Source organism: Temnothorax longispinosus, chromosome 8 (assembly GCF_030848805.1).
Source record: "Temnothorax longispinosus isolate EJ_2023e chromosome 8, Tlon_JGU_v1, whole genome shotgun sequence".
NCBI classification, from domain to species: domain Eukaryota; kingdom Metazoa; phylum Arthropoda; class Insecta; order Hymenoptera; family Formicidae; genus Temnothorax; species Temnothorax longispinosus.
The window spans coordinates 5,431,776-5,450,103 of record NC_092365.1 but is presented as its reverse complement, the minus strand read 5'-3'; the positions used below and the strand labels follow the sequence as shown (position 1 = coordinate 5,450,103).

The 18,328-nt window shown below is 39.3% G+C and overlaps 1 protein-coding gene across 4 annotated transcripts in view; it reads left to right on the top strand.

The window, feature by feature from the left end:
- LOC139817433 (cell adhesion molecule Dscam1) overlaps positions 1–18,328 on the top strand; it is a 166,033-nt gene that overhangs the window by 11,940 nt on the left and 135,765 nt on the right. For all 4 annotated transcript variants that reach the window (XM_071785522.1, XM_071785520.1, XM_071785521.1 and 1 more), the window contains exon 2: positions 11,244–11,336. In XM_071785522.1, coding sequence (XP_071641623.1) covers positions 11,279–11,336 — 58 coding nt within the window. In that variant the 5' untranslated portion in view covers positions 11,244–11,278. The remainder of the gene's footprint in view (positions 1–11,243; positions 11,337–18,328) is intronic.

Sequence of the window (18,328 nt, the reverse complement as noted above, 5' to 3'; positions counted from 1 at the left end):
GAAATGGAAATTATTTCCGAAACTTATCGCGTCGTCATTTTAATATTTCTGACGCGGCGTAACATGAGAATTGTAAAAATGCTTCGGAGGCTTTCTGCGAGTTTTGAAATGGTTTTGAACATGACCGGAATCCTCGAACAGAGGGCGATCCATTCTCACGTTTATACTCGCCAGCATGCATGCATGTTCTGAGCTGCGACCACTTACAGACATCGAGCATAGTCGTTTCGCAACTTCGCCTGCGCGCTTCGGCAAACTCGATATCGGAATTTATAAATAATTCCGAAAGCCACGGCGGCTGTACCTTTTCTATCCAACGCGGAACACGAGGGAAAGAGATATATCGTCGCGGTGCATCTCGTTTGCGTAATTCGAATACAATGAGGTTATTGCCGCCGTGGGAAACATCAGTTTTGCGATTTCTTATCAGGCAATGCTTGACGCTTGTTTCTTAGGCAAGCGGGATAAATAACGGAGGAAGATAGCGTACCCTGTTGCTCTTGTAATACGTTTCCTGCATCTCGTAAAATTTAAACTCGAATACTTTAGATGTAATATGCCGAATATATGTTTACCATACTTTTATAAATATTATGAACATTATTAAATATAATGTTTATGTTTATAATATTGTTAATTGCTTTAAAGATTATCAATCGTTAATCTGTTATGGAACGCTAATTTGTTAAGGATTATAAATGTATCATAAAAACATGATTATTCAAGAAATGTAGAAGAGTATTAAATTTTAATTTATCAGATAAAAACAAGAACAAAATTATTTTCTCCGGATGCAATATTATCCAATTTCGCGCGCTCTCTCTTCCAAAAATTATGTACATCTGTATAAACTTTCCAGTTCCGTATTCTTCCGTGGAGACATTATCATTTGTTGCAGCCTGCGTGAAAACTCTTGAAAACTTGTTGTTTTACAGTTTTACTTCGGTAAAATGGGAAAAAAGAATACATTTCGAGAAAGAATGTTGCTGTTTAGAGAGTAGGTCCGTGAGACGCGGGTACTTCGACATTGCGTGCGTAACTCGAAACGGCTACACGACTCGCCTAACTGGCGCAGTTAACTACGGCGCGTTAACTTCATTACCGTTACTTCTAAAATTTCATTCCGAAGTTTCGCGGCTCGACACGGCGAAGCTTACGGTAATCGCAACAATTGGTGTAACGCCGTACACGAAGAAACGCGTTCAAAGCACTCTCAGGAATAATTAGTATTACTTTCGTCCGTCGTTACGAATTCTAAGTGTGATGGGTACCGCGCCAAAAACAGGCAGTCTCTTGAACTATATGACCTTTCGCATAATAACATTGTGAAAATTCATTACGACAAAAGTTTTAGTCTAGAAAAAAAAAATCAGAAATCTTAAGTCACGTAATGAAGACAGATATACGGTTGCTTGTCATTTTCTTATTGCGGGATATTTTCTCATAAATAATGACCTCACGGTTTTTAGGAAAGCTTTCATTTTCCTCGTCGCAGTGCTCAAAGTTCTCTCAAAATACACGTTTAAATGGTCGACGACCAAACTTTTTGCAATGCATTATGCGAGCCGATATTTAATCACGTTGTTTTCGCAGTAGATTACGAATCTCTCGGCGCGGAGCGTTTGTAAGAGCATATTTTATATTCGCGGGCTCATCTTCAACCGTTGCGCTAAGACATCTGGCAAGTCTAGGGCGAAGATATTTTTCTATCTGCTCCATCTTCTTTACATACATGCACGGCGTTGAACAGCGTAGCGTGCCGTATATATTTTGCAAGTTTCCTCCAAGTTTCACAATTCTCTCGCGATTTTATCCCTTTCGCGGAATATTAACAAAAAAAACTTGGTAAAGCTGCGAAGCAATTTACGGGCACAACGAGATTTCCTATTTTCTTTTTTTCCCGGGTTTTCTTTTTTTTTTATTTTTCTTGAGCGAAGTCGATAAAAGCGAGAAGAACTCCCGATGGAGTGGTCGAAACGCAATTTTTGCAGAACTTCGGTCCTTTCTGCGCAAACTTTCGGCGCTGATACTTTTCCAAATCGATTGAATTACGGAGGAGTACCCTTCCATCGAACTATTTCAATGCGCTCTTTAAAAAGCGCATTAAAGGATCACGAAGTTGGCCACTCCAGCGTTTAACCCATAAGATTCTATATAAGAATAAGAATCGCAAACTTTCGCCGATGAAATGTCGGATAGCTATATACATAGCGACAATATTCAATAATATTACCAGACATTAAGTACGTTATATATGAAAACCAATTATCGTAAAAAAATCGGCTGGATGCTTTAGAAGAAATTTCGAAAATATGTAATAACGTATCTTTAGGCGATAACAAATATTTAATATAATTTGTATTATGTATATTTTTAAGAACTCCAAGCTAGTGTTTGTTTCCTGAAGCAACTTCTATTTGATAAAATTTGACATATTGTTGCAGTTTATTAAGTTGGAATATATTGTATACGTATATTATATACATTTTAATTCGTTACATACATTTTACTTCTGTAACTATATTAATTTCTTTACTTGCGCACCACGTACCGCGCCTGACTCGTATCGCCGTCTATTAATTTGTTGACATATTGTTTTTTTTACACTTTTCCGTTTCATTATTTAGGAATATAACTTTTCCGCACAGATTTGTATCAATTCCAAACGTCGTGCGAGTTTCTAAATCTGGATACCGCGGGACATTTTTGCGTCTGATCAATAACCGAAACTACTGCACATTCGCGTTGAAATAACTTCTCGACGGAACCGCTTAAAACGCGATTCACGGCGAATTTCTTCGGGCACAAGCGACTGCGTGCCCTTTTCCCGATCGACTGCAAAACTAACTGCTATTCCCCGGGGACACACGGCGACGTTTCCGTATTTTCAGGACGGTCCGACGAGGGCGATAAAGTGAAACGGCGTGGATTCCTCAGAAATGGCCGCGAGGGTCTCGTCGCTTTTACCGTCACCGATAATCTTTTCCTCTCTCACTCTTTCTCTATATTTCTCACTTTTTCCTCTCTCTCTTCTTGGCAAAAAATATCTTTTCCTCCATCATGAAGAGACGCAAGCAAGTCTTCCTACCCTTTAACGCGCGCACGTATAGAGGTTGATCCACTTAGGGCATGAAACATGATTATAGCGGAAATTAGGGAAGCTACGTAGGAAGCTACCAGGAATAAATTGAACAAGTTGGGAGGATATAAGATTCCTCTTATCATGTTTTTCCCCTAAAAGTGAAGTTCATTTATTTAGCGATTAATATTTTCTTATTATTTACTAAATTTTCTTTAATATTTGTAGAAGTTACTGACAATGAGTAAATTCTGCAATTAATTTAAAAACTTGCAATCTTCACGAAAATTCATTAATTACAAAATTAAGTTTTCTTTAATACCGAATAAGTTGCAAGAATGGGATTACTCTTATCGTGCTTTACAGAACCCGATTCACAAGTTTTTATGAGCTAATCAAAAGATTAAATATAAATTATATTATATCGTACATTTTTACATTGGGATATATTTTCGTTTAATATCGTAGATTGGCTCGAGCACGAGAAATATTATATATGCAGTTTAATCAAAATGTTTTATAAAAACTTTTGTTATAATTACGAGTTTGAGAATTCTGTTAAATATTTATAATTGAATTAATTTGTCGAGGATTCAGGCGTGTTGCCGCGGCCGGGCGAAATTTCTCATTTGTCACTGGCGATATTAAGTCAAAATTGAAGGCCCGTTTTGAGGAACACTCGATCAAAACGACATATAACGTGTTGCTAAGTTTCTCCTCGCGTTTTAAATTTGCGCGTTGTCGCTCCATCGCGGGGGCGATCCATCATCTTCTTGTCGGCGAAAACTCGAGCTCGCGACTAATACGAAGCAACCGCCGTCCCTGTTTCGCTATCCCATTTCGCACCAAGAGTAATGCGCATACCCGATGAAACCAACAGTAGCCATAACTTCGCTGCCGCGAGACTGACTGAGAGCCAAATAAATGACTAAATATTCCGCGCGGCTATGAGAAGCGCGCGCTCGTCGGTCAAAATCAGAGAACGCAAATGCGATATAAATCAGAATGTAATATGATACGCGGAATATGACTGTAATATGATTATTACCACACGGATTATATATAAAAGAACAAGAACAGAGATATCTTCCGAATGGACTTTTACTAACTTGCGCTTATTAATCATCCGAAATCACACACAGAAAATAAAAGATGTATGAACAGCCTCAGTGTAATTGAGATAAAACCTATTGATGTAACATCAATATTATAATGAACAAAAAACATCAGATAATTGTTTTAATAATTTAAATATTTGGTCCAATAATATCCAATTGAATTAACTTTTTATGTCTGTGGCAACCCGTGACGTCGACGTTTAATTGAAGCAACTTCATTTTTTTCCGTACAGAAGTTAAAATATTTGAGGAGAAATGTTTATTTTAATTCTTGCTTGTATTCCAGCATTTTACATCTTTAGCTTTCGTTTCGCTATTATTTTCAGATGCTTTTGAACTATAATCTGTATACACTCGTAAAAGATGCATGCGTGACAAGGCAGTCAATTCATGTCTCACAGATGACCCGTCGCGCGATGCCGAGCCGCGTTCCAATATCCAAGCCATAATTTTAATGAAATTCCTGGGAACACATCGCGGTCTCCGAATTTCAATTCTTTATAAAAAACGGGTCAGCTCTCCACAGCGCAGCGGGCTGCTGCGGAGAATGTCCTACGACCTACGATGCCGCCGATATTTTATTTTTCCCCGGTCCAGGAACGCGGTCAAAGTGGCGCTCGCCAGAAAAAAACGAAATATTTTGAAACAGAAAATAGCGCTCGGAGGGAGTGTACGACGGATAAAAATTCCCGGGGGATAATAGGAATTTTTCGCCGAGAGATAAACGCGCGTCGCGTGCGGACGCGCGGGTATAAGTTCGAAGCATGGGGTTTATATGCAATCGACGCGCAACGATGTCGGTATTCATATAGAGAATGCAAAACGGAACAAAATCGAGACCAAACCGCAATCCTTTCGGAATCGATTTAATAATTCTACTACGTCACACCGAAATTCCATAGTAAAAAAAAATGAGTATAACGTTTGAAACATTAAATTTGAAATTTTGAACAGATCGTAAATAAATGTCAAATTCAGGCAAATTTGGATTTTAATAATCTTTCATATAACGAGAATTTCTCACAAAAGAACGACGCTGATTTAAATTCATCGATAGCGAACCTCGCCAACGATGCGCTAATTGCGAGAGTGAAATTTCGACTCGTGCCGAACTATCACGTATCGGCTTGCTGCACCCGTAATTGGCAAAATTAATAATTCACTATTAAGCAGACAACAACGGCAACGACAACAGCAACTACAAAATAACGAATATCCACCGGACTGTTCATTGTTATATACACGCACAGTCATTTAATGGCAATTTCATAGCGGGCGCTCGTTTAATTCGTGCATTTACAATTAATTCTGTCGAGATAATAGCTCCAGTTCCTTTCTCTCGCTCCCTTCCCCCTCTACGAGGTAATTACGTTAGTGCATTTGCTATGGCTCGATGTATGAGAATATTTCGCCGTGTTCCAGAGCGTATATGATTCGCGCGTTAATTAATATCCTTTCGCGAACCGCGGGCGTTGCAAGATTTATAGCTCGCGAGGTGTAGCAGAAATTTTCCTGACGCGCGGAATGAAATGTGGAATTACTATGCCGAGGGTCTTAGCACGCCGTTTACGTTAGCTATGACGGGGGAATATGAGAGAGGCGGAACAAAACTCTCGCGGTGGCAGCTGGAGCCCCGCGGAAGTTCCACACGTTTCGGCGGCGTCATGGGATTTTTGCTTGTTCATGTCCGCCTGATGAATTAAGATCCCGCCAGCAATAATTTCTCAAAGCGTACTTTCCGCCTCTGTAATTCAACGTTGTCAGCAAATTGACGGAGAAAAAGGTCTCGTATTACGGGGTTTCGTATTACCTCTATTTAAATACTCGATGTACCGATGTAATATTCTAGATTCCACAAATATCACTGCAGTATGCTGCAAAACGAGAAGGATTAAAACGTAAAGCGAAATCAAGATTGAATGTTGCAGGTACATTAGAAAGCCGGAGATACCGTTTTTGTTGTTTGCAAATAAAGAAAATTTATGTTACGCTGAAACAATTATACTCCATTATACTCTCTCTGAAAATTACGACTCGTTATTATTGACTTGTACTACTGATCCGACAAATACGGTTCGACGGGTCGTAACAATGAAATCCCTCGTCATTTGTCTTCGAACCGTGTCTGCCGCGTTCTCAGAGACACAGACGGTCTAACAATCGTTATAATTCTCGTAATTTCTTACGATGCAAAAGTCCAATATTGTGTCGTTGGGTCGTAAGACACTTCGAGCGACGGGGTAAGGGTTACGCGAGAGGAAAAAGCATCGTCGGCGCGAAGGGAAGACGTGGATAGATGAATGAGCACGATGGCGAAGAAAGAGCCGGGGGAGCGAGAGAAGCCGGGGAATAAGAACTCGCAGGGGTGGTCGAGTCGCCGAGTGGAAGAATACACTCTTGATGCCGGCGATGATGGTGGTGGTGGCGTCGTCGGGATGGGATAAAACCATCGCCGCGTAGTTGCGCCACCGCCGTCTTTTTTCGTTGTTGTCGCGGCGCGCTCCGTTGTCCCCTTCCCTTCCATTAAGCCGGCCGGTATTAATTTCGTAGCCGCGACAGCGAATGAATACACCTGCGCGCGAGATGCCGAGACCTTTGAACCTTGGCTTAATGCGGCCGGTCCGTATAAAAATATTATATCCTTGACTACTCGCGCTAATGATCCGCGTCGCGCACACCATTTTGTTGCCCACGCGAATATGTGTGCGAAAACGATCCGGGCTGAAAACTCGGGGAAAATTCCTTCAGCTTTTTATTTAGTTACGGTGTATATAGCTATTTCGTTTTGTAAACTTATTTCATACCGCTGTAAATTGCTCGCACCGAGAAATGTTTTAACAACATGGATAGTATATTAGAGAAAGTTCGGAATTAACTTTGCAGAGCTCTCGACATTGGCTATTTCCGTTATTATCCTCATCTCAAAACTTACCGAGTATACTCAACAATTAAAATATTTTCTCATATTAGCGGAATGTCATTGTAATTTTATTTCACCCATTCGCCCTCCCGTACTTCAACTCCTCTGTAATGCGTTACTATAGCATTAACGTCGCGGATCGCGTGTTGTTGCGCAGATATAATCTCGCGACAATTTGGACAGGGCCGAAAGTTATAAAACAAGTCGCAAATCCGCGAATTCGCGCGGCTTATGAGGGCGGGATCTGCATCTGGCTCGTGGCACGGAAATCCTGTATTATTCATGCGAATAATCTCACAAAGGAGATTCGAGATACATTGAGATCGGGCGGGGATCCGCGCTAAATCGGAACGCACCGAGCAGCCGATATTTTCGCGATTATTCGTTCGACGTGCCGCGCCGCCGCAATTTGATTCATCGCACCTAAGGTCGATCCTTATAGAATATTCGCCGAATCCCCCCGGGCGCGAGCAAGTGATTTAGTAAGGCGAGTTTACGGTGCCGTTTTGTTACCGCCGCCGCGTGAATTATACACGAGTCGGACTCCTCTCGCATTCGGGCACGTACACCTAATTCCCCATCCACGTTACCGCGCCTTTAAACATGAACGCCGCCGTGGCGTTACGTTTAATATCGCGTTACGCGCTTACGCAAACCGTAACGCGTTAATTAGTTTCGTAGTTTGCGCGTATAGAACGCCGTGAAACTGTATTGGAGTATCTATATACGTAGGATCCTGCAGTTCCTGTAGATAATATCGTAGAATCTTGATAAGATTACGCTACATTTTTAATTTGACTTTTCGACCGGATAATTGCTGACTGCTGAAAAAAATATCCTATTCTTCTCCGTAATATGAACCGTAATATAAACCGTAATATGAACCGTAATATGAACCGTAATATAGTGAAGAAAAATATTTTCTTAACACACGTTTGCTTTTTAAAATCCTAACCCTTTGTTTGTATACGTGGGTCTACGGTGTCCGAGCCAAAATATCTCTTCGTAACTGTAAAACTTGCAAGCCTGCTAGAAAATATTAAATAAACGATGTTTATCTAAATGACTATAAAATCGTCAACTACAATGTAGGCAGACATTTTGTGAATTTATTCAGATTTTTTTTAAATACTTCAAAGTAGGAAAAAATAGCGTCAAATGTAACAGACCCACGTATACACTTCAAAAATGCAAAAAAAAAAACGTATACAGATGGAGGACTAATTATAGTCAATCAACTACTATATAATCGCGTTTTATCGCAAAATCCGATTAGGAGTGTGTAGATCAGCCGCATTATACTTCTTTATTTTTTATCGTATCCGATTTAAGAGTATCTCTTGTTCGAGTATCTTCGACAGTTTCGACATTTTGCTTGGAAATAACTGGGTCATAGTCTGTGTATTATTAAGTCCAATTTGGTCGATCGATTCTCCCTCGTTTGTTTTTTTGCCTGTCGTTTCTATCGCGTCTCACCATGAGGAAATGGTACGTCGGACACTCGATCTCGTTCGTAAACTTAATTGTGAGCAGGGCGGAATTGCTTTCTGGTGGTCCGTTTCATCGATAGCGCTCGGATAAGGGCAGTTTCGCATAATAGAAGGAATGCGTGAGTGTTTTCCCCTTAATTATTCCCAGCTAAATGTAACTTTCAGGATACATACATTTTCCTGACTTTTTTCCTTCGTTCAGGAATTTTAAAAATTTCATATTAATCCTCCGCGTTGGCAATTCAAGGAATATTCAAAACATTTTGAAGCATATACATATATCACGACTAGCGAGCGTAAAAGATTAAAATAAAAAAATAGCGACTCTTTTAGTGTTAATCTATTTCTCTTTTAGAAAAATATTTTTACCCTAGCAGACTCTAAACTAATTAGTCCTTCTAATTTTTGCATAAATAGAAATTAATGATTCTATTTCATTTTTTATGACGTTATTACTTCAGTGTCGAGTTGATGCAATTAATATATCATTGAAGCAAATATAAAACATAAGGCAAATAAGAGTAAAACGCCGATTAAATCGAAAGATATGTTTTATATTGAAAACCTTATGTTTTATATTTGATTGCATATCTGAACAGCATAATATATTATTAATTTTCACAGAGCAATATTAACGGAAGACTATTAATCAAGAGAAAGAGAAAGAGAGAGAGAGAGAGAGAGAGAGAGAGAGAGAGAAATGCAAGAGCAATAAATTAATTCAGATATCTTCACTCGAGGAAGCGTTACCTTTTTTAATTAATCCTTTTTTTTCTATTGAGCGGGATGTAAGTGCACTTTTTTATATTTGCCTGACAACGTACACGAGTAGAAGCTCGAAAAATATTCAGAAAAGAAATAACGAGAGACGAGCGGATGTGGAAGAACTACATCTTCGCGGATCGCTCGTGTATACACGCGAATGAAGTACATAAGGGCTGGTGTGGGTCACCCTTTGGCTTTGCTGTGATGCAACCGCGGTGCCGTGAAGCGAATCGAATGCTCCAGATTCGGTCTCTTTGAATGAAATCCGTAAAGGACACGATGAAAAACGCGAGCATTTCTATAAAAAGAACATTGCTCAATATACAAGGATGAACACCTTAGCATCAAGTAACTCGCACTTTCGCGATTGTAGATCGTCGTCCTGATGTTTAACGGTTATCGATATGTCTTACGTGGCGTTTATCTCCTTGTACTGTCGCTTACAATACGTTCAGAATTTCTCTCTTCTTTTCTCGTAGCGATCGAAACCATCTGTTCACGTAACGTACGATTTGATAAATTTTGCAAATTTACATTATTTCACAGCACAAAAATTTTATTTTATCTTTATCTTTCTTCTTTGCATCAGGAAGAGAAATTTAAATTTTTTGTGAATTTCGTTTCTAGCTGATATAGTGTGTGAATATGCCAAAAATATTCAAAGAATTTTTGTGTGTATTACACTGCATAAATCTAAGTGTGTTATTTTAACTGAAGCTCTTCTTACACATTTCTTGCCATGTTAAATCACGTTATTTAACACGGTTGAACGTATTAACTTTTAATTTAATACGACTAAATATGTTAAATGACGTTATTTGACACGCAAGTGACATGTAAGAAGAGCTTTAGTCAAATGTGTCATTTTTAGATGTTTGTGCATGTAGAAATAACACTTGGATTTACAGTGTAGTTTTGAGATTCAAGCTTCCTTTATTTTAAATTACAATCGAGTGTTGTAATTTATAATTAATCTACAATTTTTATTACTTACGATTATAAAGAGCGTTCTAATTATAAACGATATTAACATATAACAAATTAATAATAATAAATAAATTATTACCGTGTACTATTACGACGAGCGAAGAAAAATGGTCTTCATAAATTAGAAAGGTTGTATGCAGAAATGTTATCTTTGTTTTGTTATCGAAAGTATAATATTTCCTGACGCGAGAATCAAGCAATTAACTGTTATCTTGCATTAAGATAAAAAAAAGACTCTTCATATTAAACAAATCACCGTTAATACGCCGAAAGCCTAGATCCAACGAGGCTGTGTGTTGTTCAAGGATCTCGACGAGGTCGAGGACCTCGCGTCGAACGGCAAAAAACGCGCGCGCAAACGCGAGGGCATTTCCGATACTCCAAGCGCCAAGCTGGTGTGGCACGCATCGCATGTTTCACGATTATGTACGCCGCTCGACGTGCACCGTCTGGGAGGACTTTCATTGAGCGGACAAGCCCCCAGGCACAGATTCGAGAGGGAGGAAAAAAAAATTGTCGATACGGGGCGTAGAGGATTGGCGTGCAAGTGGGATGGGGGTTGGCTGGTACCGAGGGGGGAAAGGGGGGACGTGGTTGGAGGACGAGGTTGGACGTGGTACGGGCAGTCTGCCAGGAAAGAGGACGGGGGGTTGAGGAGGAATCGAAAGGTAGGATGAGGCCCGCACGGCAGCGAGGACGGGGACAGACAACGCTTTTGCGTTGAGGGACGATGGGATGCGGGGGAAAGAGAGCGCGAGAGGAAGAGGAAGAGACAGAGAGAGATAGAGGGGGAGAGGGAAGCGGAAAGGCAGGGATCGGAGTTGGCTCTGGGATAGCGGGATAACGGATGGGTTGATTGATTGGGCACGCTTGTATTGTTTCAGGAGGAAGCTGAATCGACGTAACGCTCTACGCCAGGATGGCCGGTTGGCCGTTCAGCACCGCGCTGTTGTTCAGCATCCTCATCCTTGTTCGCGGTAAGTAAGAACATGAGAGGGTTGTGCCTCTAGGCCGGACGAATCCAATCGGATGGGCCGTGCCCATGCAAATGATCCGTGTGCCGTCCCGTGCGTGCTCGTTACGATGGTAATTCGGCTGCGCTCTTTAAAAAATCAATTTCTTTGGTTTTAAATCGCTCGGGTTACCATCGGGCATCGGGTTCGGCTCCGATGGTTGAATTTAATGAATCTTTGAAGTGGGAGATGGTAGCCCGCTAGGAAGCAATGTTCTCGTGTTGATAATTAATGTAGAATCTACTGCGTCACGGATGTTACGTGAAATAGAAGACTGTGCCATAGCGCGACAGTAATTTATGACAATTCGTATGGTCAATTAATGAGAATGGTTTGAAAATAAAAAATTTATTTTGGAAACGCGTGCTTTTCAAATTCGACAAAAAAGGTGAAATCGTAAAATCTGCCACAATGACAAAGCACTGCACCGGGAATTACGCATTCGCTTCTCTACGGTGGTGAACGTAATACGCCTATTAGATCACACATAAAATTTAACAGTGTTATGTGACTGTAGTTTGTATGGTAAGCTTTACGTGTAATCCACGTCACGGATGCGCATACGGCTGCTTTCGCGCGGAAATAAATGCGCCGGCCTATTACTTGCGTTCTACAATTCAAATGCATTCGCAACGTGCTTTCTACATTCTGTAACGAGATTCGACTAATTTGTGATTACATCAGCGTGTGCTTCTTCCGCATCGCGGAAACAAATGCGAAGCGTGTTATGCAAAACATCAGACGAAAAATGCGATCTCTAAGTCGTCGTTTGTGATATATTAGACTCCTAATACCTTATTAAGCAAAGAATCATGAATTATGTGAAAATCATTATATGAATTATACATCAGGCGTATTCATGGTTAAAAAAAAGATAAGAATTTACAATAACTAGGTGACATGAAATTGTCTAATTTTTTTCAGAAAAATGTAGGAAAGTCTGTATATTTTATAGGTTGTTAATATAGATAGAAACTATAGTATATATAAAAATTTGAAGATATTTTATAACACTTAAACTAAATCTCAGAATACCTGCTGAGACACAAAGGATTAATTCGTGACATATTGGAGATAAAAATAAAGAGAGATAGATCCAGATTAGATTATTGTTCGCAAATAGTTAAAAACGTAGGATGTTCTATTTTGAGGGAAATGCGTAGGTTAGCAGAACAGGAAAGAATGGAAATACGCGTCCAACCAGTCTTCGGACCAAGAATTTGATGAAACTAAATTTAAATTATTTAAGAACGCGTGTTTTTATCATTGATTACCTACGATGCATTTGAGCATTTCGCAAGCGCGCTGCAATTGATGCACGATACGAATCGTCGCAGTTTCGCGCAAACGGCTCGTACCAGGCTGATCGTATTTTTTTCCCCTCGATTTTTGCGGCCGTCGGCGAAACGGCTCGCTTTACAGACGCTTACAGGCGTATTCGTTACCTTCCAAACACACGATGCCGCCCTCTCTTTCGACACGAGCACCGGTTACACCGGGTGCGGCCGCGAATTCTCTCTCGTTTTGCGGGGGTGCCCCCGAAGTGTCCCGGGGTGTCCGATTGATTTTCTGCCACTTCGCAGCCTCTCGCGCGCTCGCTCGATGTCGAGCGCTCGGCGCTCGAAAGCGCGTGACGAAAGCGGATCCGCCGCGCCGCGCGGCGCGGCGCGACGCGGCACGACATCCGTTTAAATTATGGCCCCGGCGGCAGTTTCGTTTATTCCGGAATCCATTATCCCGCTGGAGCAACGGGGCAACTTTCAGACGCAATTTGTAACCCTACCTCCGCCGCCGTATAGTTACTTCTCGTTCGCGCGCTTTGTAATCGAGAGGGTGTCTCGCCCTGCCGGGGTTCGCGCGCGCACACGTCGTTTCCAACGTCGCCCAACTTTAGCCATTAATAACTTTCCTTTTCGTCGAATTTCCTGATCGTTAAACTGGCACGTCCGCCCGGGCGTTTCCTCGATCATCGTGACGGCAAGGACCATTCTCGGGGAAGTTGCGCGTCTTCGGGATCGAAGACGACAACGTCAACGTGCTTCCTTGGATGTTACACTCGCTTCTAGATCGCGATATAGTTGAGCACCCCTAACTTAGTTCCTTGTAATCTTGCCAAGATAAATTAACCGAACGTTGAACGGATAGAATTATATTGGCGACTCATTTTGCAATTTAACAACAATCGCTTATTTAAGATTTTGTAGATTTGTATTTCATTAATTTTATTTAGATATTGTATTTAGGTAATTTATTTAGATATTGTTGTATTTAAAAAATTATGATAACAGATTTGATTAATCCGAGTGTAATTAAGCTACTACACACGGAAAACTCAATTTTGTCGGAATGTTTGTTTCTGTATTAATTGCAGTACGTTGCAATTATGTCAGGGAAAAAATGTCAGTCAGCTGCATCGAGCTCGCGTTTACGCGCTGCGCCTCTGCGACACAGTGTTCCCGGCCACTTCGGCCTCTGGTAACGTTCCTGTCACTCGTAATAGCGAGCTCGACTTTATTTATTGCGCTCCTATAAACGTCCCGAGCGGCATTAAACCGCCAATAAATTCAGCGTGTTTCATCGAATGACGATCCAACGTCGCGTTCGACAGGGTCGCAGATGTCCGCCTAGTTACGTGCAGTGTTCCACGTGCCGGTATTCATTAAATTTCTCATTTATCGGTAGTTTCCAAATCTCACGTTTCATTTTGCAGTATTGAATGTGAATTTAAGTATCGCGACTTAAACAATCCGGAAAGACAGTTCAAAAAAATTAATTTCTATCTTAAATTTAGTTACGTGAGATTCACGATTTGCAGATAAACCTTTAAACAAAAATTCTCCGAGACGCCGAGAAATTCTTCTCAACTAAATGGAGTAACTGCAAGAGTATTATTTTTTATTTCCTCGCCTACTTTTTGATTTTATAAATTAACCCATAAAGACCGTATTTATTTCCCGAACGTCGAAGTCAAAAATTTTCAGCAATGGAAATATAATAATATTATTAATCGACTCTACTGGCCAATTATAATTGTTAGGACAATACGACCATGGTTTGGTACGATTATCGTCAAAACGCTTTTTTAACCAAAGATTTGGTCCTTATAAATTGATGTAATCTTTGATTTCAATGCTGTTTATTATTTGACTAGCAAATTAAATATGATTTATTCTGTTAGAAATTTTCATTATTTAGCAAAACTGAAAAGTGTCAGTTTTCATTATTTGGAAGACTGAAAAGTGACAAAAATCAAGTTTAAATTTCTAAATGTTTATTAAGAGAGAATACAAATGTAGAAATAAATGTACTTTAAAGAATAAAAAGTTTTTTTATTAAGTTCAATTTTTGTCTAATCAGTCCTGTCGATTTTATCGTTTATTCGATTTATTCACTAAAACTGTTCAAAACGATACAATCTGCGATTTAATCAGCGATGAGCAGCAGCGTTCCTCTCCCGAAAATTTCACATTAATTCATATCTCGTCTCGATTACGCTATATACACTCTCTTTAACGATCGGACAGCAAGCATTTCATTCTCCAGACCTTGCAATATTATTCGCAACCGCGAGGTAGGTACTTGCAAAAGTTCTCGAATCGACGCCTCGAATTCGTGTTAGTCGAACCGCGAAGTCTATCTTTCAGCTCTTCGCATCTTCGCCACCCTTGCTCGCCGAGTCTGTTCGCGCCGCAGTCTCTCTCTCCGCAGCGCGCAGGTGTGAAACGTACCATTGGACGAAGAATATGAGAAATAAGAGACGACACAATCAGCGGGAGGGGGAGAGATATGGAAGGCGTAAGCCATTTCTGAGAGAAGAATAGCAGGAAAAAAAACGGGAAAACGACAAACGGAGAGAAAGAGAGAACAAAGAGAAAAGAGACGGTGGGAGAGTGCGGAGTGATTTGGGAGGCAGTCGCGGCTCGGCCGAGAGGATGAAGGATGCCTGAGGGTGAGAAAAGAGAAGAAACGGGATCGGAGAAGACGTGGAGAAAAAAAAGACGAGGAGGAAAACGCTCGGCTGTGTCGTGAAACGGCGGTGTTAGGTGGCGACGCGACGCGACGCGGTGGCTTGAGCCAAAGTTGGAAGCGAAGGTGGTGTAGAGGTGGCGGTGAAGACGAGGAGGCTCGGGGGGAGGGGGGGTACGAGACCGCTTTCTTAAAGATGCGAGTCGGGGCACTTGTTGCGTCGCGAGGTGGAGGGCGAGGAGAAAGTCGACTGCGAAGGCTGTGGAAAGAAACGATCACCGTGGGGGCGGTGCGGCACTCACCCGGGGGTTGCGGGAAAGATAGCCGGGGTGGCGAAAGGAGTGGGGCGGAGAAAGGAATGAGTGCGAATCGAATTGATTCTCTTTCACGGGCCGGCATTACTTTTCCTTTACTGCCGTCCACTCCTGACCGGAAAGCTCGCGACCACCTCTTTCGCTTTTCCGACCCCGTGTTATTTATTTACCAGCCGTCGTGTACGTGGGGGACGCGTAAAAGACGTTACGTCCTGTCCCGGTATTCGGCACCCACTTACTCGATTTGCTCGCGTTGCTTCTCCGTCTCCCCTTCTGGTCATTTTGAGATACTGAAGGTACTTCTTTCGACAACGATCGAGAGTGTCGGTAGCGATATCATAAAGATAATTATGAAAGGTGATTCCTTATTGGAATTCCTCGCGAAACACCTTACGCTTCTGTAAGACGCCCCCGATCGATGCTCAAACGAGCAATAACGATTCACCTGGCATCGTTGATGCGGAATATCCGGAGTAAAGGTCTACAGCGCGGTGCAAAGATTTCTCTTTAGGCGTTTATGGACCTTTGATCACTTGCGCTTTAATGCTTGAGAATTATCAACTTAGCATTGATTGAGGAATTGTCTTTTTTTATTCATGCACATTATTCTCTGAATGTACTATGAGAAAGTTGGACGAATCATGCGATTAAATGAATTGATAACTTGTTTCTAGATTGAGGAAATTCTCACTAACTTTGATGCGATGTGCTTATTAGAAGTCTCATAAACTATACGATATTTTAATATCGTGTTTTGGAGATTAATTAGAGAGCTGATAATTATGAAAAAAGGCTACATTTATTTTTTAGTTACAGACGATTAAAATTAGCTAATGGAATAATATAGGGTATGCGTTCTCGTATCGATTTGTCATATTAATAATTTTCTTAGTTTAAATAATATTAATTTTTAATGCCCAACTAAAAACAAATTTTAATTTTTATATGCAAATTATTTAATCCGTTTATTGAAATGGAAAATTGTCTCTTTATTTTAAGAGAATTATTCAATATTAAATTTAATATTAAATTAAAGTTTTTGAAGGATAAAGTTTATCATTTAAACTTTGTTGTGTAATCAAAAAATAGAAATTAATTTAATTTTTTTTGCTAAATTTTTTTTATATTTCGAGAAAAGAGACTTTATGCAATTTAAGCATGTTAATTTAAGAATTTTATTACATTAATTTTAAATTAAAAAATAAGTTATATTTCTCTGAGGATTTAATTTCATTTTTCTAATTTGTTAAACAAAATGCAAGAAAAATTCTCGATTCGTGAAAACACGTACAATTTCACTAATCTTGGAATGTAATAGCGAAAAGTAATAATAATGTTCGTTTTTATTTAAATAAAATTTAAGAGAAATTTTCGATCCTTTAAAACACAAAATTAATCTTAAAATGAAAAAATTAACGAAAAGTAATAATAATAGATTTGGTTTTCATTTGAACAAACGTTTTATTTAACATGCTATAATATGCAGTCTCTTGATCAGCTATAATATGCTATAACATGCAGTCTCTTGATCGAAACAATTTAAATTCTAAGAAACGGAATATTTTTCTGTAGTATGTTAATTAAACTGTAGTATGTCAAAATATTTCTAGGAATTACGATTTTCTGGAATTCAAGGTTGGTATGCACACGCAGTGATGTCAGATGTGACTGCGGTTTCGTTCGATTTAATTTTCGACATGCATCTATCGCTCACGAATATTCTGATTCACGAGTTTCATATATATATATATATATATATATATATATATATATATATATATATATATATATATATAATACATATTACGCAAATTCGGACATTACTCTACACACAACAAATAAATTCACTCACCAAGTTGCATCGGCATCGTGCTACATGCTGCACCTGAAACAAGTTTTATACGAATATTAATTATATTATAGTTCAACAAATATCTTTTGTACGATAATAGATTATTTTATTCTAATTATATTTTGATTTTATTTTCATAATTTCTAAAAATATTTGTATTTTAATAGAATCTGTTATTCTTACTAAATATAAAAAAATGAAAATTATTTTCATTTTATTTCCCAAATTAATTATTTTCTAAAAATACTTATGGCCAAGAAACTAGTCTTCAAAGTTATTTATTGCACAAGTATTAATAACAAGATAAGACTCTAGCAATTATTTAAAAAAACAAAGTAAAATTTACCAAGCCAATGTTCGTTGAGTAACTTCGCCAGCTTCTGCATCCAAGTTGACAGTCGAAGACAGCTCCATTTTCTAAGACACTCGCATCAATATAGCGACCGGAAAAATGTAACTAATTACGATCGTGGGAAACTATTAACGACACTCCCGATTCTCAATACATTTTTAATACTTTCGATTTTCGGCACTCCCGAGAATCAGACCTCCGATCCTCAATACTCGACATTTTTCGACACTCCCGACTTTCGACACTCCCGATATCCATTCGCGATTTTTATTCCTCGATATAGCTGTTTATTAATATTTAATATATTTAATATTTATTACTTTATTATAATAATTATAAATTTATAAATATATAAATAAATATTGTTATAATTATAATATTAATTATAATTATTATAACTTTATTAAATCTTTTTCTGCTTTTCTTTCTTATTATTTATTTAAGCAATTAATTGAATAATTCAATTATAATA